The sequence below is a fragment of the Uloborus diversus genome, unplaced genomic scaffold, assembly GCF_026930045.1.
Source record: "Uloborus diversus isolate 005 unplaced genomic scaffold, Udiv.v.3.1 scaffold_957, whole genome shotgun sequence".
In the NCBI taxonomy this organism is placed as follows: domain Eukaryota; kingdom Metazoa; phylum Arthropoda; class Arachnida; order Araneae; family Uloboridae; genus Uloborus; species Uloborus diversus.
Window position 1 is genome coordinate 6,238 of NW_026559184.1, and position 23,575 is coordinate 29,812.

A 23,575-nucleotide genomic window follows, 5' to 3' on the forward strand; every position below is an offset into this window, starting at 1 on the left:
TTGAAGCAATATTTAAGGTAAGAGCATTAAAACATTTTTTTATTTTTTGAATTCTATATCGATGTGCCTTTAAATTTTGTTGATATTTTGTTTGCTATAATTATTCATGTCTTGCAGTTTTTGTATAATCTTCTGGATCCAGACTTTGTGATACAGAAACTTGAGGAGGATGTACCGAAAATATTAAAATGGCAACATTATCCTTTTTCAGTCAATAAATCCACTTTCACTTATGTTGCCAAGCACAATTGGCCTTATTTGTTAGGAATTCTGTTCTGGCTTTCAAATGTATGTAAGGTAAGGTTTTAAAAAATGCATTGATTGCATTTCTAAAGCTTTTAGTTCCTTATTATAGTGTTAAAGAACTCGATTAATGTTCCTAATGGTTTGAAAAATTCTTTTTCCAAAATGAAAATTATGATAATAATTTGAAAAAATGTTTTGAATAAAAAAAGTTTTCTTGTTTTTTTTTTGGAAATTTCATAGCTGCCAACTCGTACGCTTCATTCGAGAGCTTCTTTGAATTTTGATGCCTCTCTAATGAAGTAAATGTCTCCCAAATTTCCGTCAAAACAACAAAATTCACGGAAAAAGGGATTTTAGTGATCATAAATAGTGAAAAAAATCCCAATAGTGAATTGATCTGAATTGCCTAAACATAACCTTTACATACATGCATATGCAAATTACAGATGTCTGATTAATTTTGAGACATTTTACTTTCATTTTCCTTCATTTTAAAACTTGAATCCCTCAATATGCGATAAACCATTACCGATATTTTTCTGCACTTTTGAAAATGTTACCTGCTGCATGGAATGTATTTAATCACTAATGAATGGAAACAAACTCATTATAAACGGGTTTAATTTAGAAACCTCTACTTAAATTTTGAAAATCACTTTTACACTCCAACTTTTGTTGGAAAATGTTGGAAAGTCTCCCAAATTTTTTATATGCAAGTCTCTCTAATTTGACTCTTTCAATGTTGGTAGCTATGGAATTTGAAGTTTTCTGGTTATTTATAGGTTTTGTAAAAGTTATGTGTGAGATTATAAATCAGCTGTTAATTTATAATTTTAGTTCCAATTAATATTACATCAGTGTTCGCGCTCAACTATCCGTAACCTGAGTCCCAGGGACCCATTAATGAAACAGATTTGGGTCCTTTGGTGGAAAAAATGAGTCCCTTAAATTTTAAACAGAAAATCTTACCATATAAATGAATAATATAAAGGTTAATACTTACATACATAGTGATTTTAAAAAGTTATGAAATAAATTAAATTGGTTTTATTTTTTATGATTATCATTGTAAAATTATTTTCAAATAATACACTTGCAAGACTTAGTTATGTGAGAAACTATTTGGTCAGTTACAATGAGACAATCACACTCAAAATTTACTTTAAAAAAAATTAAAGTTGAATTTTACCATAAAATACTAATCAAGTGCCTCTGATTGATCAAGCAGAAAGCAATACCAAAAAGCCCCCTCCCCCCTATCCAGCATGAACTATCATCAAGTATCATTGGGAATTACACAGAAATAGAAGAAGAAAATCGCAAGCGAATGAACCCAACGCAAAAATTGCGATCGCAAAAACATATATAGCTTTACTTTAAACTTCAGAAAAAATCCCCCCCCCCCCCCCCCCAAGATTTTTTCTCGCTACGCCACTGCTCTCACATGAGTGTTAAAACTGCTCATTTGCAATCTTAAATCAGTACATTTGACTTAATTTTGACTCTTTCAAAATAGTATCTGTTTTGGCTTCCGTGCTATTTTTAAAATCGCGCCATTTTCAAAATGCCGCGGTCGATTAATACCTGACTTTTGCAAGTCCAAATAAAAAAAAACCCATCAGAAAGAGATGAATTACTAGAAAGAGAACAAGCTTAAAGTGCTTTTGTATAAAGTTCAAGTATTCATAAGCAATTTAAGAAGAAAAATGTGTGAAGTTCAGAACTTTGTGTTCAGCGCGATCGGAAAATGTTCGCCATTTTTTTTCTCCTATCCTGTTATTGGGGATGCATGATTTTCAAAAATAATTCTGGTTACATGAGTGCAAAATAGATATGCTTTTACTGTACAGTTGTCTTGTATTAATCCTGAAGATTACATTGAAACCACACTCTTACTTTTAGTCTTGATTGCTGTTTTCAGGAAAGATAAAAGTTGAGGGAGAGCTTGTTCTTAGAATACAGTTTACAGTACAATGGACTATTTATGTACCTGCAATATTTTGCTCCCTGAACTCAGCCCAGGAGATCACTGTAAGCTCCAGTCTTATCACTAATAAAACTCCATTCATTGGTCAACAATAGGGGTGTGTTTGAATAGCTGATAAAGAGATAGGGTCATCTTAATTCCTTTCTGCTGATTCTCTGGGTTATTGAAGCTTAAAAGCAATTACTAAATGGATCTTCAGCATTTTCCACAATTTTTTTTTTGTTTCTTTTGGGTTTTCTGTTCTTTAACTTCATCTTACTTATAAAATAAGTAACATAATATAATAATAATTTTGTATTTCATTATCTTACTTATAAATTACATTTAACTTTATTTTTATAATCGACTTTTATATTGTTCATTGAAAATTTGTGATATTTGCATCTCGCAAAATCATCAATATCCCCATTTTTATGAAAATTGCGCATTGCGAAGATAAGTGCTTTTACAGTAGTAAGTGATTGTTTTTAAAATTAAGAATAAAACATTTTTTTATCTATCAACTTAAAAATGCTAAGTAGTTCCTCTATTGATTCTTCATCATAATATACATTTGCATAGAAAAAATGTCTTTGCTCTGTGATATTGTTACTAATTCTTTTTGATGTAAATTTGACTTCCTCAATTTGTTCATAAAAGCCTTTAATCGTAACAACCGTGAATGAGTCACAGTGTGAAAAAATGAAGAAATACTTACCTATATTTGAAAAAATTACTATTAGAACATACTTTATAATCTAGTTGTTAGTACAGAAAAAAAATAGATTTATTTATTAAAATTGAATGTTTTTGGAGCATTTGAAAAATGGATATGATGCTCAACAATTACACTAAGCATTGTAATCCTCAATGGAAAATAGACAATTTTATGACCGAAAAATTGAAATGTCCCTAGGTAAACGAGTGTCTGCGCTTTATTCTGAATGAAAAAACTTAACTTTTTCTTCTTAATGCACAATGGCCTCCTACAACCTTTCAAAATGATTTATAATTTCTAAAAACGAAAATTACAGTATTCAATCACAAACAGTGCCAGTAAAGAGGTTTGGAATTTTGTTTGTCTTAGCCAAGACTTTCAATTCAATGTATGTATTAAGAATACATTTTTAATGTAGTTTAGGGCTGGACCTTCGATTTTTTCCGAGCGGAAGCAAAAACTTAACATTTCCGCTCTTACCCATATTTTCTAAATTTTTTATATTGAATTTCATTTTGGGTGAATCGCCTAGGGCTCGACCGATGGCATTTTTTGGCCGATGGGCCGATGCCGATTGTTGGCCGATTGTTCAAAGATGGCCGATTGTTTTCCTCCAAATGGCCGATTGCCGATGGCCGATGCCATTGGCCGATGGCAAAAAAAAGAAAAAAATCAAACAGAAATAAATTAATAAGATTATCAGGGATTTAAAGGATTGTTTATTCATTTCACTTTACATCCTTTCTACGAATAAGGAATGGTATAATCGCAAAAAAAAAAAAAAAAAAAACTAGTATGTTGTGGCCATCACGAAACTTTCTTCTATATCTTTCTTATAATTCTGATCCCTCCCCATGCTTAACGAGGAAGCAATATTCCCAACAAAAACAAAATTACACATGCAAAAACTTGACGACCATCCCAATGTCTGAATTATTACAAAAGCAAAGCAAAGAGCGAAAATTGAAAGTTATTTTAAAAGCCTTGCTTGAATTAATTACAAATATTTTATTTGTTAACAAACATAAGATGGCAACAGTTAAAAATTTTAAATCATTGAGATAATATTTCCGGTCATTTCCATACAATTAAAATCACGAGAAATACGCAGACGACAATCTATTACGATTTATCTTTCTTATTGTTGCATTAATAAAGCTATTTTTATTCGCTAAAAAAATAATGATAATAAAAATAAATCAGCACCTCTTGGCGCGATTGGCGCCAAAATTGAACCAAAGCCTGTTTACATATGGATTCACATATATTCCAAATTTCAACCAGAACGTAGCATTACTTCTTGAGATAGGGCACTCACAATGGAAAAAAAGAACGGGCGATTACGCTACCCCCCCTTTTTAGCTGTTGACACCAAAATAAAATCAGCTTTTATACCCACTAAGGGCTACTTGCCAATAAATTTTTCTTTCATTCCGTTCATTATTTCTTGAGATACAGCAGTCACAATTGACGACAAAAAACGTTCTATAGCTCAACCCCCGTTTGAGTTATTGACACCAAAATTGAATCAGCACCTGTTCCTGTTACTGGCAACATATGGACCAAATTTTGTTTGATTCCGCCAGTTACTTCCTAAGGAATAGCAATCACGCGTAACTTAAAAAACGTCCTATTGCTCCACCCCCCTTGGATGAATTCGCGCCAAAAACCAATGGGCACAAGTTCACATAGGGGCACATATGTGTACCAAATTTCGTTCGATTTCATGCGGTAGTTTTTGCTGTAGAGCGGCCACAAGAAACTGGTCACACACAGACGTGACACACACACATACACACACACACACACATACACACACACAGACAGACATTTTCCAAAAATAGTCGAAATGGACTCAGCACACCTCAAAACGTTCGAATCCGTCAAAATTCGAAATTCGAAAATTTGCACGAATCCAATACTTTCTTCTATATATTAGATATAGAAGAAAGTAAAAAACATTTCTTTTTCGAAACATAAATGCTAAAATATTTGTTCTATTAACTTTCAAATGATTCCTTTAAGCAAATTTTTCATTTGTCTTTAAAATTAATCATGTGCTTTGTAATTTTATTTCGTGCATAAGTTGTAAATATTCATGAAATTAGTCAAAATTCGACCTTATGACCTTTTTTGATATGGGTAATTTTTTTATGCTCCCAGTTTTACCTTTTTTGCCAATAGTGTACTTTGTACAGATTTTTACTGGGAATGCGTTTATAGCTTATTATATTAACAGCCCAGAATTCACCGTGAATTCCACCCCTTCCTTATAATCGGAGAGCTAGTGGCACATTTTGAGAAGGTACTTTAGGCAAGTTAAAAATAAGAAAATTGTTACTGAATAACAATATAATAAGAAAATTGTCATAATAGGAATATTTTTGTACTTATTTAAAATTTATGATTAGAAAAGTTTGCATTTTTCATAAAAGCTATAATAGTGAAATACATTTTGCTGAAAAAAGAAATAGCCATGAAAAGAGCGAGGTTCTTAAAACGCAGCTACAATAAAAAAAACTCAATATTTACACCAAGTTAATAACCGAAATAAATATACTACTTGATCTGATGTTTGCTAACATAATATTGAACAATTTGATTGTTTAATCTTTTATGAAGCTTTACAAACAAATTCAAATTAAATTTTTAAATTAAGCAATAATTTTCTGAAATTTAAAAAAAAATGCGTAATAGAAAATCCTTGAAACTTTTCTATAAAAAAGGAAAATAACTTATTCATTGATTTTATATAAATACATAAAAATCGTTACTTACAACAGAAAAAAAATCGATCGCTATTAATGATGCAAAAAATAAGGCGCATTGCGAAATATAGGTGAAACAAGTATGAGAAATACGCAAAATGACATTTCTTGACCAAAATAAATAATCGCAATAAATATTTAAGAAATGCTTGAAACGACGAGGGAGGGTTTTGGAGGGGGGGTCACCCTCTGATTTTGGAGTAACTCACACTTCGGCCCCAACTTCGGCCTCATTTTTTTAGTACAGAACCACTACCACCAACGCCTCGGAAAAGTTTCTGAATCTACTTCAGCACTTCTGAAGAAAAAATTCAAAAGTCCCTTTGATTTTCTAATTATGTCACCATTCAAAACGTCTTTAATCAATTTCTTTTATTAATGCTCTAAATTCTTTCTAAACTATAGATAAAGTTTGAAAAAAAAATCTAATTTTATGAATGGTGTTAATTTAAGGAACTCAGAAGTACAACTAGAGTTTAATTTCAGAAATTGAGGTAGTGGGAGGAGGGGCACGCAAGTAGTCTCGGAAATTCAAAAAATAGTCGTAAAAAATAGAGTTCAAAATAATCATAAAAATGGAGCAGAAAAAATCTTTTTAAACTTGCACCCGAGTTTGTTTTGACGTGCAGTGGCGGATTTAAAATATAGCAAATGTTGCAATTGCACGAGAGGTCCCATAACTATAGGGACACCGTAGGAGTTACAAAAATGCTTATGATAAATGTTTTACAACTTTTGTGATAGAGAAATGGGGCCCCAAAATGTATTTCGACGGGCCCCAAACTTGTAACTTCACCGAAGTGATACAGAAAAGAATGCATTACTGTGATTCATATTACAAATATTGAAAAATTAAAAATTACCGTCGGTTCAACGGAATCTAACAAAATGACACAAAAACCAAATCGCCATCTCATATTTGTTTCCGTGGTTTCCAATGCGGCAATGTATCACCAAATGATCGTCAGTCTGAGACACTATATTAGTTTTACATTGAAATAAGTAATTAGTAGCTACAAAAAATGAGTAAACCGGCTTTTCAGAACACCCGATCGAAAACAAAAAGGGAAGTGCACAACTGGAACGTACGCACACCCCACATGCGAAAACTTAACCTTCTACAGCTTACCATCTTTGAGTTATGACTTATGAGAGATACAGTCGAACCCGCTTAATGAAATATCATATAATAGAATACCCCGCTTAATGTAATAAACTTACAATGTACTACACCGTTGAGATGTGTTATTTTTATCCCGGATAATGGAATATACCGCTTAATAGAATAATTTTTCCTGGCAAATTGCCTATTCTATTAAGCGGACTCGACTGTATATACATACATCCAACTTCAAGAAACAACGCAATAATTAACTTGTTTGGTACCTGAATGTAGTATTAAAAACTCTTTCAGGGGTAACTAAAACAGAAATTCATACTGAAATTTAAGTAAACAATTTTAAACTCCCAAAAATCAAAAACTCCCTTTACTTTGTATTAAAAAGTAAAATAGCAAAGGTCCTTTAAAAAAAAAAACATTGACCTATTCCATCGGCTTTTTGATGTATTTTAAGGCCGATGGGCCGATGTTTCCTGCAAGTTAGCATCGGCCGCCGATGCCGATGGCTAAATTGTTGAACCATCGGCGCAGATGCATCGACCAGGCCGATGCATTGGTCGAGTCCTAGAATCGCCAAAGTTGCTGCTCGGGGTAAGGGCTTCGCTTCGCTCAACCCTTCATCTGGCACTGATGTAATTAAATAGCATACCAATCATAACGAATCAGCCATGCTTTGATATTGAGGGTCGTCGTTTTAAGAAAATAAAGAAACTGTAGGTAATAAGTGTTCTTGTTTTAATATGCTTAATTTGTCTTAATCATGCTAAATTTGTTATTTCATTAATTTTCACTCAAAACTACCTAGTTTTTTAAAACTTTACTTGTATATTTTTTTTCACATTTTCATAAGAACTGATTCACACTTACTAAGAATACATGAAGTTAAGGCGAACTCATAACAACAATATGCATATCTTTAAACCTAACAAAAATAATTTTGGAAATGTTGTGCAAGAACTCATTATTCATTAATGGCAAGGATTTTGTATTTTGAATTGTCCTATTTAATGAGAAAAATATACTTACACTTATGTCATTTTGCTTAATTTAATCTTATTGTAATCAATATATAGTTTATTATGACATGTCAACACTACTGCCAATGTTTAGTTCTTACACTTTTTGATCTGCTTTTAAAAATAGTTTTATTTCCAGTTTCTTGTAAATTTTGACTTGAAGACAATTTTTAGCGGTGGTGAAGATGAAGGGTCAAACGAAAATGCTGTAAGTAATGAAGAAAATGCAACATGTTATAAGAAGTATAACGAGTAAAATGTGCTCAAATTCTCAAATTTAGCCTGTTTTAAGTTGCTAAAATGAAATTAGTTCTCAGACTGTACACTTGATCGTTTAAGATACATATTTAAATGTTTATTGCCAAACTCTGCCAAGCAAAATTTTTTTTATTTTGAAACATTTAGTATATTGGAAAACCTCATCAGTAGAAAAATGTTTTTCTTTTAGCTTGTTTGTTTTGTATTTTAATTTAATATTACAGTTTACCAGTATGAACTTTGTTTGCAATACAGCAATTTTTTCACATTTAATAAATACAAATCTATAATTAAAGTTACAATTTAATGTTTAATCAATGAGCTAAAAATGAAAGTTATATTTAAAATAATTTAATAAATGTATAATCATAAAAAGTAAATAATTTTAGGTACAAACATACTTAGTGTTAAATTTAAAGTGGACTAGTGATGTTGTTTGCGGACCAGTACACATTCATGTTGACTGGTCCAAAGGACCAGTTGGGTTTTTACTGTTTCTAACGCTGCTCCAAATTTGAACAAATTCTGATTATTAAAAAAAATTGCGAAAAAGTGTAAAATTTCGGTCTCTTAAACTAGTTCACCCCTTATTAATGACATCAATTTCCAAATTTTGGGTGCTACTGGATTTCAGCATGCTCCTATACAGTCATAATTTAAGAGATCCTTAGTTGTATTTTTAAAATCCCCTTTACACTCATACTTTTGTTAAATTTATTCATGCAAAGTCCCAAATTTTATGCCCAAGTCTTCCCAAATTTCATCCTTCAGTGTTGGCAGTTATGGAATTTAAAAAGTTTTTTCTTTTTTAACTCTATAACTAACTGCATTTTAAAAATTTCTGTTTAGCAATTTAATTATCTTTATGTTGTTCTGGTAGTAGCTTGAAGCTAGAGCTAAAACCATTGTTTAGTCATTTGATTTATGAACTAATTCTTTTTCCCCCCCTCTAGGTCTTGGGTCCTTATATTTGTTCTGCTTACTTCAAAGGATCTATAGATGAAGAGGAAGAAAAAGAAATGTTTACAAAAATTAGTGATTATTATTGTTATTTATTTGTTACTTACTGAGCTCAAAACATTCTTGGGAATATACATGTAATTTTAAACCATTTATGAAAATTTGTTATAGACAGAAATAGGGATGGAAAATTTCTCTAAATCCAGACTCTTCATATATTTTTTTAAACTTCTATTCTTTAATTCCATGTTTTCACCCCTTTCCTTTTCTTTGTTCCACTTTCCAGAAGGACCGTGGAAAAATTTTCTTTGAGTAAGGCAAGTTAATCTAAAATTGTGTCCCAGTCCTAACCTTTTTTTTTTCACTAACTACAATTCTACAATTTTAAATTTTTGAGTGTATTTTGTAAAAAATGCTACTTACCTTTTTAAGCCACGTGAACCGATAATTTATAAAATATAAGTTTCTAAATTAATTAAATCTGTTATTTACCTATAAAACATTTGGGAGAAAACAAATTTAGAGGTTTTTCAAATAAACAATTTTTTGAAAAAAAAAAAACCACATGGTTTTTAAAAAAAAAAAGCCACTTGGTTTAAACCAAACAACCTTGCCAACTCCCCCCTCCAAACTTTTAATTACATACTTCACAGACATATTGCACTCATCAAAACACTAGGCTTATTGCATGTCGATTATTATCATTTAGTTTGTATTACTGTAAGTTAAAACCTGAAAATCATTCATTGCCTCTAAAGTGTTGCTTTCGTCGTCAAACTAAAGATTTACATGCTGAAAAGTTTGAAAATGAATATGATTTGCATTTGGGACTCATTTCTTTCATTTTTTACAAAGATAATTTGCTGATATCTTTATTTTATTAAGCTTACAGTATCCTTAAATTGTTTTGAGCAGTTTTTTTATGGACAATGATTGGAAAAGTAGAAGTTTTGCTCATACGTGAAAAAGTTTAACATGACCTTAAGAAATTTTCTTTGTTTTTAAATTTGGCTAAATTGTTAAATGACATGCAATTTTTTGTATGCATGCTATAGAAACTCCTTTTGATTGAAGTATGGACATTTCTATGACTGTCAATTGTATTAGCAGATTATTTATCAAAAATATTAATTTTAGTTTTTGCATAATGTTATTATTTTGGCAATTTTTTTTTCTTTAATGGAACTTTTGCATCATCATGCCAATAAAGAAAATTAAAAAAGAAAAACGTTTCAATGCATTAATGTACATTTTAAAATTTACTTCTTTAAATAAAACTTTAACACAACACTAGAAAGACGGAGGGGCCTGTGTGGCCCCTCGCATAGTTTTTTGCCCAATAACTCAAGTAATATCTAACGGAGTTTAATGGAACTTTCTGACAGTTAATTATGTGACACTATTTGAATGCTTGTTTAATCATCTAATAATTATCCTCATAGTACTTTAAATATTGATCCTTATACCTAGAAAGATGGGAGGAACCATAGTAACTATTAAGCTATTTTGCAGTAAAAAAAAAGATATTTTTTCCCCTTTTCTCTTAATTGTTGTTAACATAACAAAAAATGCTATTCACTCTAGTTTAACCTGTAACTTCCTCCTTATGCAACAGGTTGGATATCCAAATGCTATAAACAGTATTGATTGCTTACCAGCCAAACTGCAGCCATTGCTCTTGGAAAGACAAACTAATTCTATCTTTTGATAAGTAAAGACTAAAATTTTGAAAATAATTACGTACTAAGTTTTTATTTAGTTATAAAAGAGGGTGCATCGAGCATGTGAACTAACCCATGAATAATGTTTAAAGAAATTGACAAAAATTGGTTGGGGCCACGCTGGTCCCTTCATTTTTCTTGGTATACAGAAAAGTTCTGTCTTTCTAGTGTTATGTATATTTGTTTTTTGTTTCCTCAGTAAGATCTCGGAGAGGAGAAAACTTAGAAGATTTGAAACAGAAGTATGAAGAGAATAAAGCAGTGCTTGAGAAATTGCAAGACAAATATGTAATATATATATTTATTATGAATAATCTTCTTTTTTTGAAAATAGTTATATTTTTTGACTACCTATTCTAAGATTCGAAAACATTGTTCTGATATATTCTTTATATTAATTAGTGCTACTATAATGATAGAAAAGCTTTTAAAATAATTAGGTTTTAGAACTTATTTGCAGAATTCATGTTTCTTTTCTAAGTGAATAAAAACACAGGCCTTCATTTTTTTCTTCTTGAAAAGTGTTTCAAGTTTAATGGATGCTCTATAGTAAATGGTGTGTGCTGATTACAAATCTGAGCTTAGTTTTTTCCAGCATGTCAAGCTTTCAAGAAAAGTGTGTTTGAAATATTTCATGAAATTTGCCAAAAATACTGAGAGAATATTTATTAAAATTGTATTTAGCCGAAAATTTCAACAAAATTGAGTCGTTCATTCAAAAAAAAAAAAAATAAAAATGCAGTTTTATTTACATTAGAGAACTGTTGGGTTTCTTTGAATAAAGTCGGTTTTTCGCTTTTTCTTCATCGGTTTTGTCGTTCGAACTTTCATCTGATAACTGCTGTTGGATGGTTGAGAAAGGTGGAAGAATGGGAATTCCTGGTCCATGAGGTACAGGTTGTGTAGCTTTCGTTAAATCAGGATACTGAATTGTGTGTTTCTTTTTCGAATTGAAACCCTTGACTTCGCAGGTGCAGAAGTAACAGTCGTCTCTATGGTTTTTTTGGTTCCCTATATAACATAGAAATGCCAAAGGATAAATAGCTACATTTACACCAAAAATCAACTCTGGCGGTCTGAGATACAGAAGGGAGGAAAACCCAACTTGTTCTGTCATTCAAACTGTTCTTAGTCGCATGTTTATTTTCTTTCATCCTTCTTGGCGATGGATATTTGGTTTTGTTGGTGGCCTCCATTTGGTCTTCTTGGTGGTAGGACATTTTAAAGAAGTAATTTCAATGCAATTTAGGAAATATCAACAAGGTACTTTTTTCCTTTAATACAAAATATCTCATAATTTTTTTCTAATTTTGTGAAAAATCTTGACGTGATGGGCTCAAACCAAATTCATATTCAGGAACAGCATACTCGTTTTTGCTAAAGACACTTATCAAATTCAAAACACCAAAAAACATGTAGGCCTTGAAATGAATACTGATTAAGAAGCTGGTTTTTCTACCAGTTCCCAATTAAACATTTTAAGGAATCCTCACAAAAATTGTTTCAACAAATATAAGAAAAATATGTTCTATAACTAATGTATCAGGGCTAGAAAATTCTTTAAAATTTTACATGCCCTGCCAGGCATGTTTGTCAAAAAAAAAAAAAAAAAAAACATGCCGGAATAAAATTTTTAAATGCCCAGTTTTTTTTTTATTGTATAATGATAAATGTATTTGAATTTGTCGTGTAGCATTAATCAGACAGAAAATGACACCTGAATTGAGAACTGTTTCGATATAAAACATTAAAATGAGTAACATTAAAATAAATGGTACACAGATCATTGTCATTAAGATTACCAATACTTAATTTTAAAAATTGTAATTACATGCCCAGCCAGGCATATAAAGGTAAAGGATTCATGCCCGATTTTAATCACAAGGCTTGTTGTACTCATTTTTTCAGAGTGTAGACAGAAACGAGAATTCTGGGAAAAATTGGGGTATTTAGGAAAAAATACACAAAAAAGTCAGGTAAAATGACTTTGCAAATTTTTGCTTTGCGAAATTGAATGCTATTATTTTCTCACCTTATAGGTTAAATATCTGTTGAAAGAGTGCAAAATTAATGAGGTGCAGATTATGTACCACAGATTAGCTGCTTCCCCCCCCCCCCCTCAATGTCAAAGTATTGATCCTAAGTGTACTATAGGATTAAATTACAAAGATTGCTTCATTGTTTGTTGGGTTGTTTATTTTATGTAGCTTGAATTTTTGTTTCATGCAGTTTATGCTGTGTAAAATAAACTTCTTTGCAGGCGAAGAAGAAGCCGTTTCCATCTGTAGTGGCGTAGCTAGACCCGACTTTCGGGGGGGGGGGGGGGTTACTTCTTTTTATATATATATATATATATATATATATATATATATATATATATATATATACATATATATTGTAACGGATTCGGTGCGACTTCCGCTTTCTTGAAATGAAAACACAGTTCTTGATAAAAACACAGGAAATTTATTTACACTATGTACAGGAAAGATCTTCAACAACTGCGAAATTATTCATCAGCAATTAAGCAATTAGCACACAACACCGTAAACTCAACGTTTACACACGTATTTACTTCCAAATACGAAAACAACACAGCGAAATGCCTCGCTATAAACAGAGCTAATACACACTCAGCGCAAATTCTCAATCGAAACTAACTGTTTATCCATCGCTAACGGCTTAAATACACCGAAAGAAATCTCTCAAATATTCCACACGCTTCCAGAAATGCGTAGACCGTTTTTACAACTACACTTCCATTGATAAAATCAGTGAATGAAATAAGAAAAAAAAAAGAATAGGGGGTTGTATACTTTAGCCATATGAAAAAGGGGTTGTATATTCATTACGGGAAACTATTTACAGGTTACGTTCCTACAATAATTACTATTTACAGAATTTGTAACATTGCCCCCTTCCTAAGGACTGCACGTCCCGGGCAGTACAATCCCCAGAAAGGGTGCCAAACTTCTATCACAAGTTTACAAATATACACATTAATTAATAACTAACAGATACAGAAAACACAATAACAAGAAATATTACTAAACATTAAAAGCAAAAATTATTTACAATTTTTATGTTATCAACCATGGTTGTTTACGTAATGCTCATGAACTATGGCCATAGTATGGGGCTAACCGATCATAATGTACAATCCTAGGTTTTGCATTAGGTGATTTTTGGATCCTCACTACGACGTCATTTAGTCGGTTAACGACTTTGTAGGGTCCATCCCAATGCGACTGCAATTTGGGTGAAAGACCTTTCCGTCGGATGGGATTCCATAACCAAACCTTGTCGCCTTCGTTGAATTCATGTCCAGTAGACCTTGTGTCGTATCGGGTCTTCATCTTCTCCGCCGCGATGTTGATTCGCTCTCGTGCGAAGTTATGAACGTCTTCCAACCGGGCCTGGAGATCCTGGATGTACTCCTCAGGCGATGAAGGCGCATCCGGAGGACGACCGAAGACGAGATCACAAGGTAGCCGAAGCTCTCGTCCGAAGAGCATCTGAGATGGGGCATATCCGGTAGTCTCGTGGACAGCACTGCGGTAGGCCAGCAGGAACAAAGGTAGCTTCTTGTCCCAATCCTGTTGATTTCTGGATACCATAAGCGAGAGATTATTTAGGATTGTGCGGTTAAATCTCTCCACCATGCCGTCCGATTGTGGGTGTAGTGGTGTTGTCCTAGTTTTCTCAATTCCGAGAATTTGACATAGGCCCTTAAACACAGCAGAGATGAAATTCCTCCCTTGATCGGAATGAATCTGCAAAGGTGTTCCGTATCTCGAGATCCAATGTTGGACTAGAGTCTCTGCTACGGTGGTAGCTTCTTGATCTGGAATGGGATACGCTTCGGGCCATTTCGTGAAATAGTCGATGGAAACAAGAACGTATTTGTTCCCATCAGCAGTTCTTGGTAGAGGACCCAGGATGTCGATCCCAATTCGTTCGAAAGGAGCTCCAACGTTGTACAGATGTAGCTTCCCTCTGCTTCTCTTCTTCGGTCCTTTACGAGCAGCACAGGCGTCACAAGAATGGCACCACTTCTCCACGTCATCCTTCGCCTTGCTCCAGAAGAAGCGCTCCCGAACTTTATTAAGGGTTTTCAAGACACCAAAATGTCCTCCAGTCGCACTACTATGTATTTCTTTCAGAACATCTGAAATCCTTGATCGGGGAAGTAGTAACTGCCACCTAGACGTTTTGCCGTCATCAGATTCCCATTTTCGATACAGTACGCCGTTCCGTAAATGGAGTGAATTCCATAAAGCTCAGTATCTTTTTGTTGCAGGACTAAAGATGGAAACGTCCTGCCAGCTAGGTCGCCGACTGTCACTTTCCATGAACTCCAAAATTGGTTTTATGTCGGGGTCTTCGAGTTGATCTTTTCGAACTTGGTCGTCACTCCATGGATCAGGTTCTGATGATATTGGAGTCACTGTCACCTGATAGGCGGTAGGGCTAGTCGTTCCATACTGTTTCTCGATTCGGGAACAATAGTGGCAGTTCTCAGAACAGGGTCTCCTCGATAAAGCGTCAGCATTACCGTGAGATAACCTTTTTCGATGCTTGATTTCCATGTCATATTCCTGGAGCCGCTGTATCCATCTGGCTATCTGGCCTTCCGGATTTTTGAAGTTCAAAAGCCAAGTTAATGAGGCATGATCTGTCCGAAGCAGAAATTTTCGGCCGTAGAGGTAATGATGGAAGTGTTCTACAGCTTTCACTATGGCCAGTAACTCCTTTCTGGTGACGCAGTAATTTCGCTCCGACTTTGATAAGCATTTGCTCCAGTAAGCGATGACATGTTCATTTCCGTCAATTTCTTGGGATAAAACAGCTCCGATGCCCCCATTGCTCGCATCAGTGTCCAGGATGAAGGGTTTTTCAGGCTGAGGATAGGCGAGGATAAGGCATTGATGTTAAAGCCTCCTTCAGTCGTAGAAATGCATCTTCGCATTCTTTGGACCATTCAAACTTTTGCTTGATCCTCCGTCAGCTTATGCAAAGGTCGTGCAATGTTGGAAAAACCCTTCACAAACTTCCTATAGTACGTGCAGAGCCCCAGGAAACTTCGCAGCTGATGGATGTTTTCGGGACGACTCCAACTCTTGACCGCAGATACCTTCTCTGGATCGGTTTGCACACCCTCAGAAGAGATGATGTGACCAAGATAGTTCACTTCCCGGCGGAACAAATTACATTTGGATGGGCTTAACTTCAGATTGGCTTCCTTAAGCCTTTGCAAGCACCTTCCTAAGGTTTGCCAGATGTTCTTCAACAGCTGCGTCCCACGATGATGATATCGTCTAAGTAGACCAGACAGGATTCGTAAGAGAGTCCTCTTAATACTGTCTCCATAAGACGCTCGAACGTAGCTGGTGCATTGCAGAGGCCGAAGGGCATCACTTTAAACTGCCATAAGCCTTGTCCAGTTGTAAACGCTGTCTTCTCTCGGTCATCAGGGTGTATCTCAACCTGCCAGTAGCCGCTCTTCAAGTCCAGGGTCGAAAACCACTTGTGGTCCGGAAAGAGTGTCCAAGGTGTCGTCTATCCGTGGAAGAAGGTAACTGTCTTTCTTGGTGATTTCATTCAGTCCGTCGGTAATCGACACAAAATCTGGTGGAGCCATCTTTCTTTCGGACTAAGACGATGGGAGAAGCCCAAGGACTGGATGAAGGTTCGATAACATCATTCTCCTTCATCTCTTTCAGGAGGGTCTCAACCTCTTCCTTCTTGGCGAACGGTAGTCGTCTTGGATGCTGTTTAATAGGGGGGTGTTCTCCAGTGTAGATCCGATGCTGCGTTAAATTCGTCCTGCCCACATCCTCCGATGCTGATGAAAACAGATGCTTGAAGTCGTCCACCAATTGTTCCGCAGCAGTTCTTTGATCTTTCGTTAATGGTGCACTCCCAATTAACTTCGATGTCAAGGACTCAGAAGACACAGTCTCGGGGGAATTGATTCTTCTAATGATGCAGTTTACTGGAGTACAAGTTGCTAACACTTCACCTTTCCGGATATTCCTTGACCTTTCACTCACGTTGGCGACTCTCACAGGAATTACATCTTTAGAAAGGTCCACAAGCGTAGATGCTACCAGCACTCCTTTTGGGTTATTGCTTAAGTTGGGGGATTCAATGAGTCCAAATCGAAAACTATTGCTTTCTTCAATGGAGCCGGGTATTAATGATTCTGACCTTGAGGGAATTGACAAATCTGTTTGGGCAATTATTTGATGAGCGGATTTTACATCACTTTCTGCGGGAAAGACTGCTATGTCTTCTCTCGTCGAGTGCAGCTCGTTAGTCTTGAAGTCGAGGTTGAAGTCATACTTCTTTAAAAAGTCCAATCCGAGAATGAAGGGGTCTGTGATAGCAGCAACGAATGCCGTATGATGGTAAGTGGCATTTCCAAACACAATTTCTAAGTTTACTTTACCTTCAATCTCGATCTTGTCACCTGTCACAGTTTGGAGGGTAACACAGGGCGGCGTCCATAGAATGTTGAGTCCAAATTGACGAGCCACATCTGTTCTAATGATTGTAACATTGGCTCCAGTGTCAATAATCAGTTCGCAGGGAAACCCGTTCACGTATGCGTAAACAAACAGTCCATTACTGCCGCCACTCGTCGATGAAATCTGGAAAACTTTAAGATGGGGCTCATTCCAATTTGGCGACCTCCGCCCCGCGAGATTGCCATGGCTTAGTTTTCCTGGACCTGGGAGGGAGAGGTGCTCTTCCCTCTGGTTTCTTGGCGAGCTTCACAGTTTCTTCGTAAGTGACCCTCGCCGCCACATTTCCAGCACTTAAGTGATTGTCCATTTTGGTACTTGGGAGCCGAAGTCCTTTTAAGGAGTCCTGCAATTTCTTTTATTTGCTTTTCCAGTTCAGCAAAGCGTGACGAAACCGGATCAGACTCATCAGTTTTCACGCCGCGGACTGAATGGCGATCTTTGCGGGTTGCTTGCTGGGCGGCCTCCAACTTCATCGCATACACAACAGCAGAACTCAGGTCTTTGACATCCGCCATCCGTAGAGCTTTCTGGATTTCCGGATCTCGAACCCCGTCGATGTAGTAGTTGAGTGCCAGGTTGTCCCGAACATCCGCAGGACAGTCGCAAAAAGCAAGATGAGACAGTCTCTCGATGTCCGCCGCGAGCTCTTGCAGGGTTTCCCCGGTTTTCTGGAAACGGGACTTCAACTGGAGTCGGCTGAAATCTTTCTGGCACTTCTCACCGAAGCGAAGCTCCAACGCAGATGTGAGGGCGGCGAAATCCAGGCGCTGGCCGTCCGGAAGGGTCTGAAGAATGTCCGCTGCATCACCTCTCAGGGATGCTGCAAGATGGCAGGCCTTGGTAGCAGAGTCCCATCCGTTCGCTTCCGCCACTATCATGAACTGAGTTTTGTAAACCTGCCACGAAGTTTTCCCATCAAAGGTGGCAAGTTTAATGGACGGTCGAGCAACCGATGTGGGAGCGCCAAACTGTACAGAGCTGCTTTCCGCGGTCGCCAATCTCCTTTCCAGGTCTTTAAAGATGTCTTCTTTAAGTTGATGAAATTTTCTATCTTCTTCTTCCAGTTTATTTTCTACAGCATTGCATCGGCCTTCAACGGAACTTAATTTTTCTTCAAATTTCTCTTCGATTTTATTTTCCACTGCGATGAATCGGCCTTCAACTGCCTCAAACTTTCCTTCAATAGCATCAACTCGATGCTCTATCTCATTAAATTTATTTTCCATCACAATCTTTACCGAAGTAAGATCGTTTTTAATTTCCTCTTGGTTAGAAACTAGGTCATTTTTCAGCACCGTTAAATCACTTTTCAATTGGTTTTGATTAGCCGCCATATCATTCTTTAATTGTTCTTGATTAGCTGCCATATCATTTTTTAATTGTTCTTGATTAGCTGTAAAACTTGCAGTCAAGTCACTTTTTAATTGTTCTTGATTAGTAGCCATATCACTCTTCACAGAGGTGATTGCGTCAAGAAGTTGTTTTAATTGTTCATCCATTGCGCGAGTAATCACCATAAAAAATAAAGTCCTAATTCAAAAAAAGTCTTTATGAAAAAATGTCCAAAGTCACACTTACTCCAAGAAAGTCCAGAAGAAGCCCCACGTTGGGCGCCAAATTGTAACGGATTCGGTGCGACTTCCGCTTTCTTGAAATGAAAACACAGTTCTTGATAAAAACACAGGAAATTTATTTACACTATGTACAGGAAAGATCTTCAACAACTGCGAAATTATTCATCAGCAATTAAGCAATTAGCACACAACACCGTAAACTCAACGTTTACACACGTATTTACTTCCAAATACGAAAACAACACAGCGAAATGCCTCGCTATAAACAGAGCTAATACACACTCAGCGCAAATTCTCAATCGAAACTAACTGTTTATCCATCGCTAACGGCTTAAATACACCGAAAGAAATCTCTCAAATATTCCACACGCTTCCAGAAATGCGTAGACCGTTTTACAACTACACTTCCATTGATAAAATCAGTGAATGAAATAAGAAAAAAAAAAGAATAGGGGGTTGTATACTTTAGCCATATGAAAAAGGGGTTGTATATTCATTACGGGAAACTATTTACAGGTTACGTTCCTACAATAATTACTATTTACAGAATTTGTAACAATATATAATTACACACACATATATATATATATATGTGTGTGTGTGTAATCGCTTGGAATTTTTTCCTTTCTCTTCTCTCTTCTTTTTCTCTTTTTTTTTTTTTTTTTTGAGACTAACTTTTCGGGGGGGGGGGGGGTTTGTCCCCAAAACCCCCCCCCCCTTAGCTACGCCCCTGTCCATCTGTACTATTTGTTTATACACTGAAGTTATACTGCTGGTTCATTGTTTTGTGTCTGTTCCTTTGTGTATTTAAACTGGTAATTCAAAAAAAAAAAAAACAATAATAATGAACTTAGCGCCCTTACATTTATTTATTATAAAATAATTAGCGTAAAAAAATCATGATTTCAAGAAAAGTGATAAACATTTTTAAGAAAGGGAAAATCAATTTTCATTTGGAAATTTTTCATTTGCCATGAGCTCAGTTTTAATTACCGAGAATAAAATTATTGAGAAGAAAACTAGTTGCCATTTTTTTCTCGGGTTTGAACAAATAAAATTTTTGCTTTTCCTATAATCTGGGGAGTTTTGATTATTTTTTCGCTGTTCACTATTTTCTTTTTGTACTGCAGGAGGTTTCAAAGGGTCTATTGATGCTATTGTGGGATTGTTGCCATATTTCAAATGATGCTTTTATCTATATTTATCTTTATTCATTATATTATTTTGATTATTAGGGAAGTGTAAACTTTATTTACTAAGTTTTCTCATTTGAATGGGAATTTTTAGAGACTAAGGTTCAAATTTTAACAGGATTTTTAAGATTAATCGCCATTATTCCAACGGGAAGTTTTGCTCTATGTTTTTTTTCTCTTATTTTACACTGATTGTTGAACACGCATCACTTGACACAGCTTTTATTTTCAAACATACCTTCAATGCCGGGCGACACAGCTAGTACTTAATACGCATAAGATCATCAATGTACCTGTTACATAACAGTAGGGAAAAAAGAATTTTCAGCAAAATATCTAATTCTTAGTATAACAGAAAGAGATTTGCCAACATAGAGTTAAAGTTTGCCTCCTTTGCAATACCATTAATTTGCAGAGAGCAAAACTTTCTATTTTTGAAAAATTATTAAAAATACAAAATTTGAAAAGAGAGTAAGAAACGACCTCATTAAAATCAAGTGAATCATTGACAAACTTCAAGAGTTCAAAAAACAAAACCCAGTGATGCAATATCTCATAGGGGTCAAGTCTTACTGTGCCCATCTATGTTTTTCTGACCAAAGGCTTTGGGGTGCAAGGCGATTCTCGGAAAAATGTCTTATGCGTAATGCTAAGTTTTTGTTGGGGAGAATTTCTAATCTAATAATATCTCCCCAATGTTTCTTTGATACTAGCAGAGTGAGTTCGGAAATAAGACTTAACAAACTATTTCTAACTTGCATGAAGTTTATTTAAACAATAATGTAAATAGTTAAAACAAGCAGTAAATGATAAAAATAAATAGTAAGAACATAATCTCTCCACATGCTGCTTTTGCATGAGATAACTAATACTGCAATGCAAACTGCATGACTATTGACTAAAAACTTTGATGAAGTAAACCCATAGGGAAATAAGCTAATTCCAGCTCATCATTCCTAATAAAGGGCGAGCGGCACGAACAAGCAAGTTCGAATGCCGATCGAGCGACCGCCTACAACGACGAGAGATGATCGAAGAGAGCCAGAACTAAAGCCGCGAGCAGTTTAAATATCCCCCCGGGTCATTAGCATATCAGAGTCAAGTGAACGGACACATCACTGCCATCGTTAAGCACACGTGCCATCAGATTCCTTCTAGAAGCATCTATGTGACGTCATCCACAACGGAGTTCCCGCCAAAGGTGAACGAAAGTGAAAGAAACATTCGGTCGATTCCACCAATGTGAATGAGTGCTGATAAGAATCTTTTACCCCAGTCATGCAGAATGATTGGTAATACATTATAAGTAAGGAAAAACATTCTTTTACTATTGGTGTTGTGAGGTGATGAGATAGGATTATTTACTGTTGTTATTAACAGGCATTTATGCCTAACAGTTTTTTATTTTATTCAAGTAACTATTAATCAGGGATCTCGCTAAGGATTTCGAATTGTTCGCCAGTAAATTAGCCAAATTTCAAAAGTCTTAGTCAAGGACTAACTTTTACTCATTTTAATGTATTTTTGTCTGCAAAAATATTTAATCAGAAAGTGAAGTATAACTTAATTTTTGACAATTTTTTGAGGATAAGGGCAGGGGTATATCCAGGAATTTTTGTCCGTTTTTAGGAATTTGGCGAGAAAAAAAAAGCAAATTAAGTAGTTTTTCCACAAATCATCTGTAATTTTTCAAAGGAAAAAAATGACTAAAAACAACTTCAAGTGATATTTATCGTTCTTTAATAAATTTGAGAGTAGAAATAAAAGCTTTTAACAAAGTAAAGACTGCATTCCTATCTTACTCCGATGTTTCAGACATCGAACACAATGAAACAAACACGCCATTCAACAAGGCATCCGCCAACACTTTCTACTTGGTAGCCACGCTGCGCACTCGATATCCAATCAGCGAGAGGCAAACCTCATCCTTCCTCCGATTCGTTGGACGGTAACGCTCCGATCCTATGCTAAAGCGCACCTCAGTCTGCTCGGAGTGGTTCGAGGATAAAACAACTTTCAGTGATTGCTAGTCTGGGAGTTTTGTGAAAGGTTTGTTTTTCGGGGTCGGAATTTTGTAAAGGGTCCGTTTTTAGGGGTCCAAATTTTGTGTACGGACCTAATTTTTATCTAGATTGACATCTGAAGGGGGATTTTTTTTCCTCTGTGTATATTTTAGAGAATTTTCTGTCCGCCAATAAATTCGCCAAATTCGAATTTTGTTCGCCGATTTTATCGCATTTGGCGCATTGGCGAAGCTTAACGCGGTCCCTGATTAATTAAATGAGATTAACTGTTGTGCTTTAATAGTACTTTAAAGCATGTATTAATCCCCAACAGCATTATGTTTTGAAGACTTTGGTTAGCTGGAAAAAATAAAAAAACATTTTTTTCAAAAATCGCTCCTCAGGGTTTGGTTTTCAAGTGTGTTTGGTACTCATTTTTATTGAGCCACTGAAGGTATGAACGGCTGAGTTGATCATGCTAAGTTTTATTTTAATTGATTTGAAATTTTACTTAATTATGTACATTTTTTCTCCCACTGTTTTTTATTTTTTACCTATAAATTGTCATTTTTTTACCTTGCACAATAGAAAAAACATTTCTTGGCAGAAAAATGACTTTTTGTTCTTAAATTAATCCCTAGTTTTGAGTATAAAACTTGCTACAAGTCCTGTATATGTAGTATAAAATTCTTTATTTTACTTTAGAATGCAGTTCAAGATCTGATCAGTGAAAATAAGCAACTAGATTCACAAATTTTGGATTATGAAGATTATTTCTTGAAGATGACGCAACATATGCAAAATAGAGTTATTGCACGAGAAAAATTGATGGACAAATTGAAAAAACAAGGTAAATTTTACTATGAAACGGATTACAAATGGGATAATTGTTAAAAATGTTAATAAATGTAGTCATCTTATGGTAAGTGTGTTAAAGACTGACCATAGTGTAAAAACTGGAAGCAGGGCCATCCAAAGGGGGGGGGGGCAAGCAGGTTAATCGCCCCTCAAAATGAGGGGGTGCCGCAAGATGCCCCTCGTTTGGATGGAACCAGAACATGACGACATTCACTGCTGTAAAATTGATGGGCTATAATTCTCTAGCATATTGCATGAGTAGTAATAGCCCAAGTTTTGCTAAGAATACTAATAATTCAAAGCTAATAAATTAGCAAAGTGTGTTGCGTAAATAGAGTTAGCCAAACTATCAATTTGAAATTCATTTTCTGTTTCGTGAATCATCTTAAACTAAGTGATGAAAAAGTCCTATTATAAACAACAATAAGTTTATTAACGGTTAACAATTGTATAAATTAATATCAAAGAAAAAGTTACTAACTCAAAGCCATGTTCAAAATTAAGCTTCACCTAAAAATATTTCTAAACTCAATCTTATTTCTGTTTACCAATCCCAATTTACTATTCCTTAAGATCGTGTCGAAAAAGATTTCATGATCTGCATTCATGTATACTAGATACTATTATCAATTCAAGATACTCAA

General features: G+C 35.0%; 1 protein-coding gene across 1 annotated transcript in view; it reads left to right on the forward strand.

Moving 5' to 3' along the window:
• Nucleotides 1-224: 224 nt before the first annotated feature.
• Nucleotides 225-23,575, forward strand: part of LOC129234054 (uncharacterized) — a 38,570-nt gene continuing 15,219 nt past the window's right edge. The window contains exons 1-5 of the mRNA XM_054867954.1: nt 225-297; nt 7,974-8,042; nt 9,046-9,127; nt 10,973-11,061; nt 22,779-22,923. Coding sequence (XP_054723929.1) covers nt 9,112-9,127; nt 10,973-11,061; nt 22,779-22,923 — 250 coding nt within the window. The 5' untranslated portion in view covers nt 225-297; nt 7,974-8,042; nt 9,046-9,111. The remainder of the gene's footprint in view (nt 298-7,973; nt 8,043-9,045; nt 9,128-10,972; nt 11,062-22,778; nt 22,924-23,575) is intronic.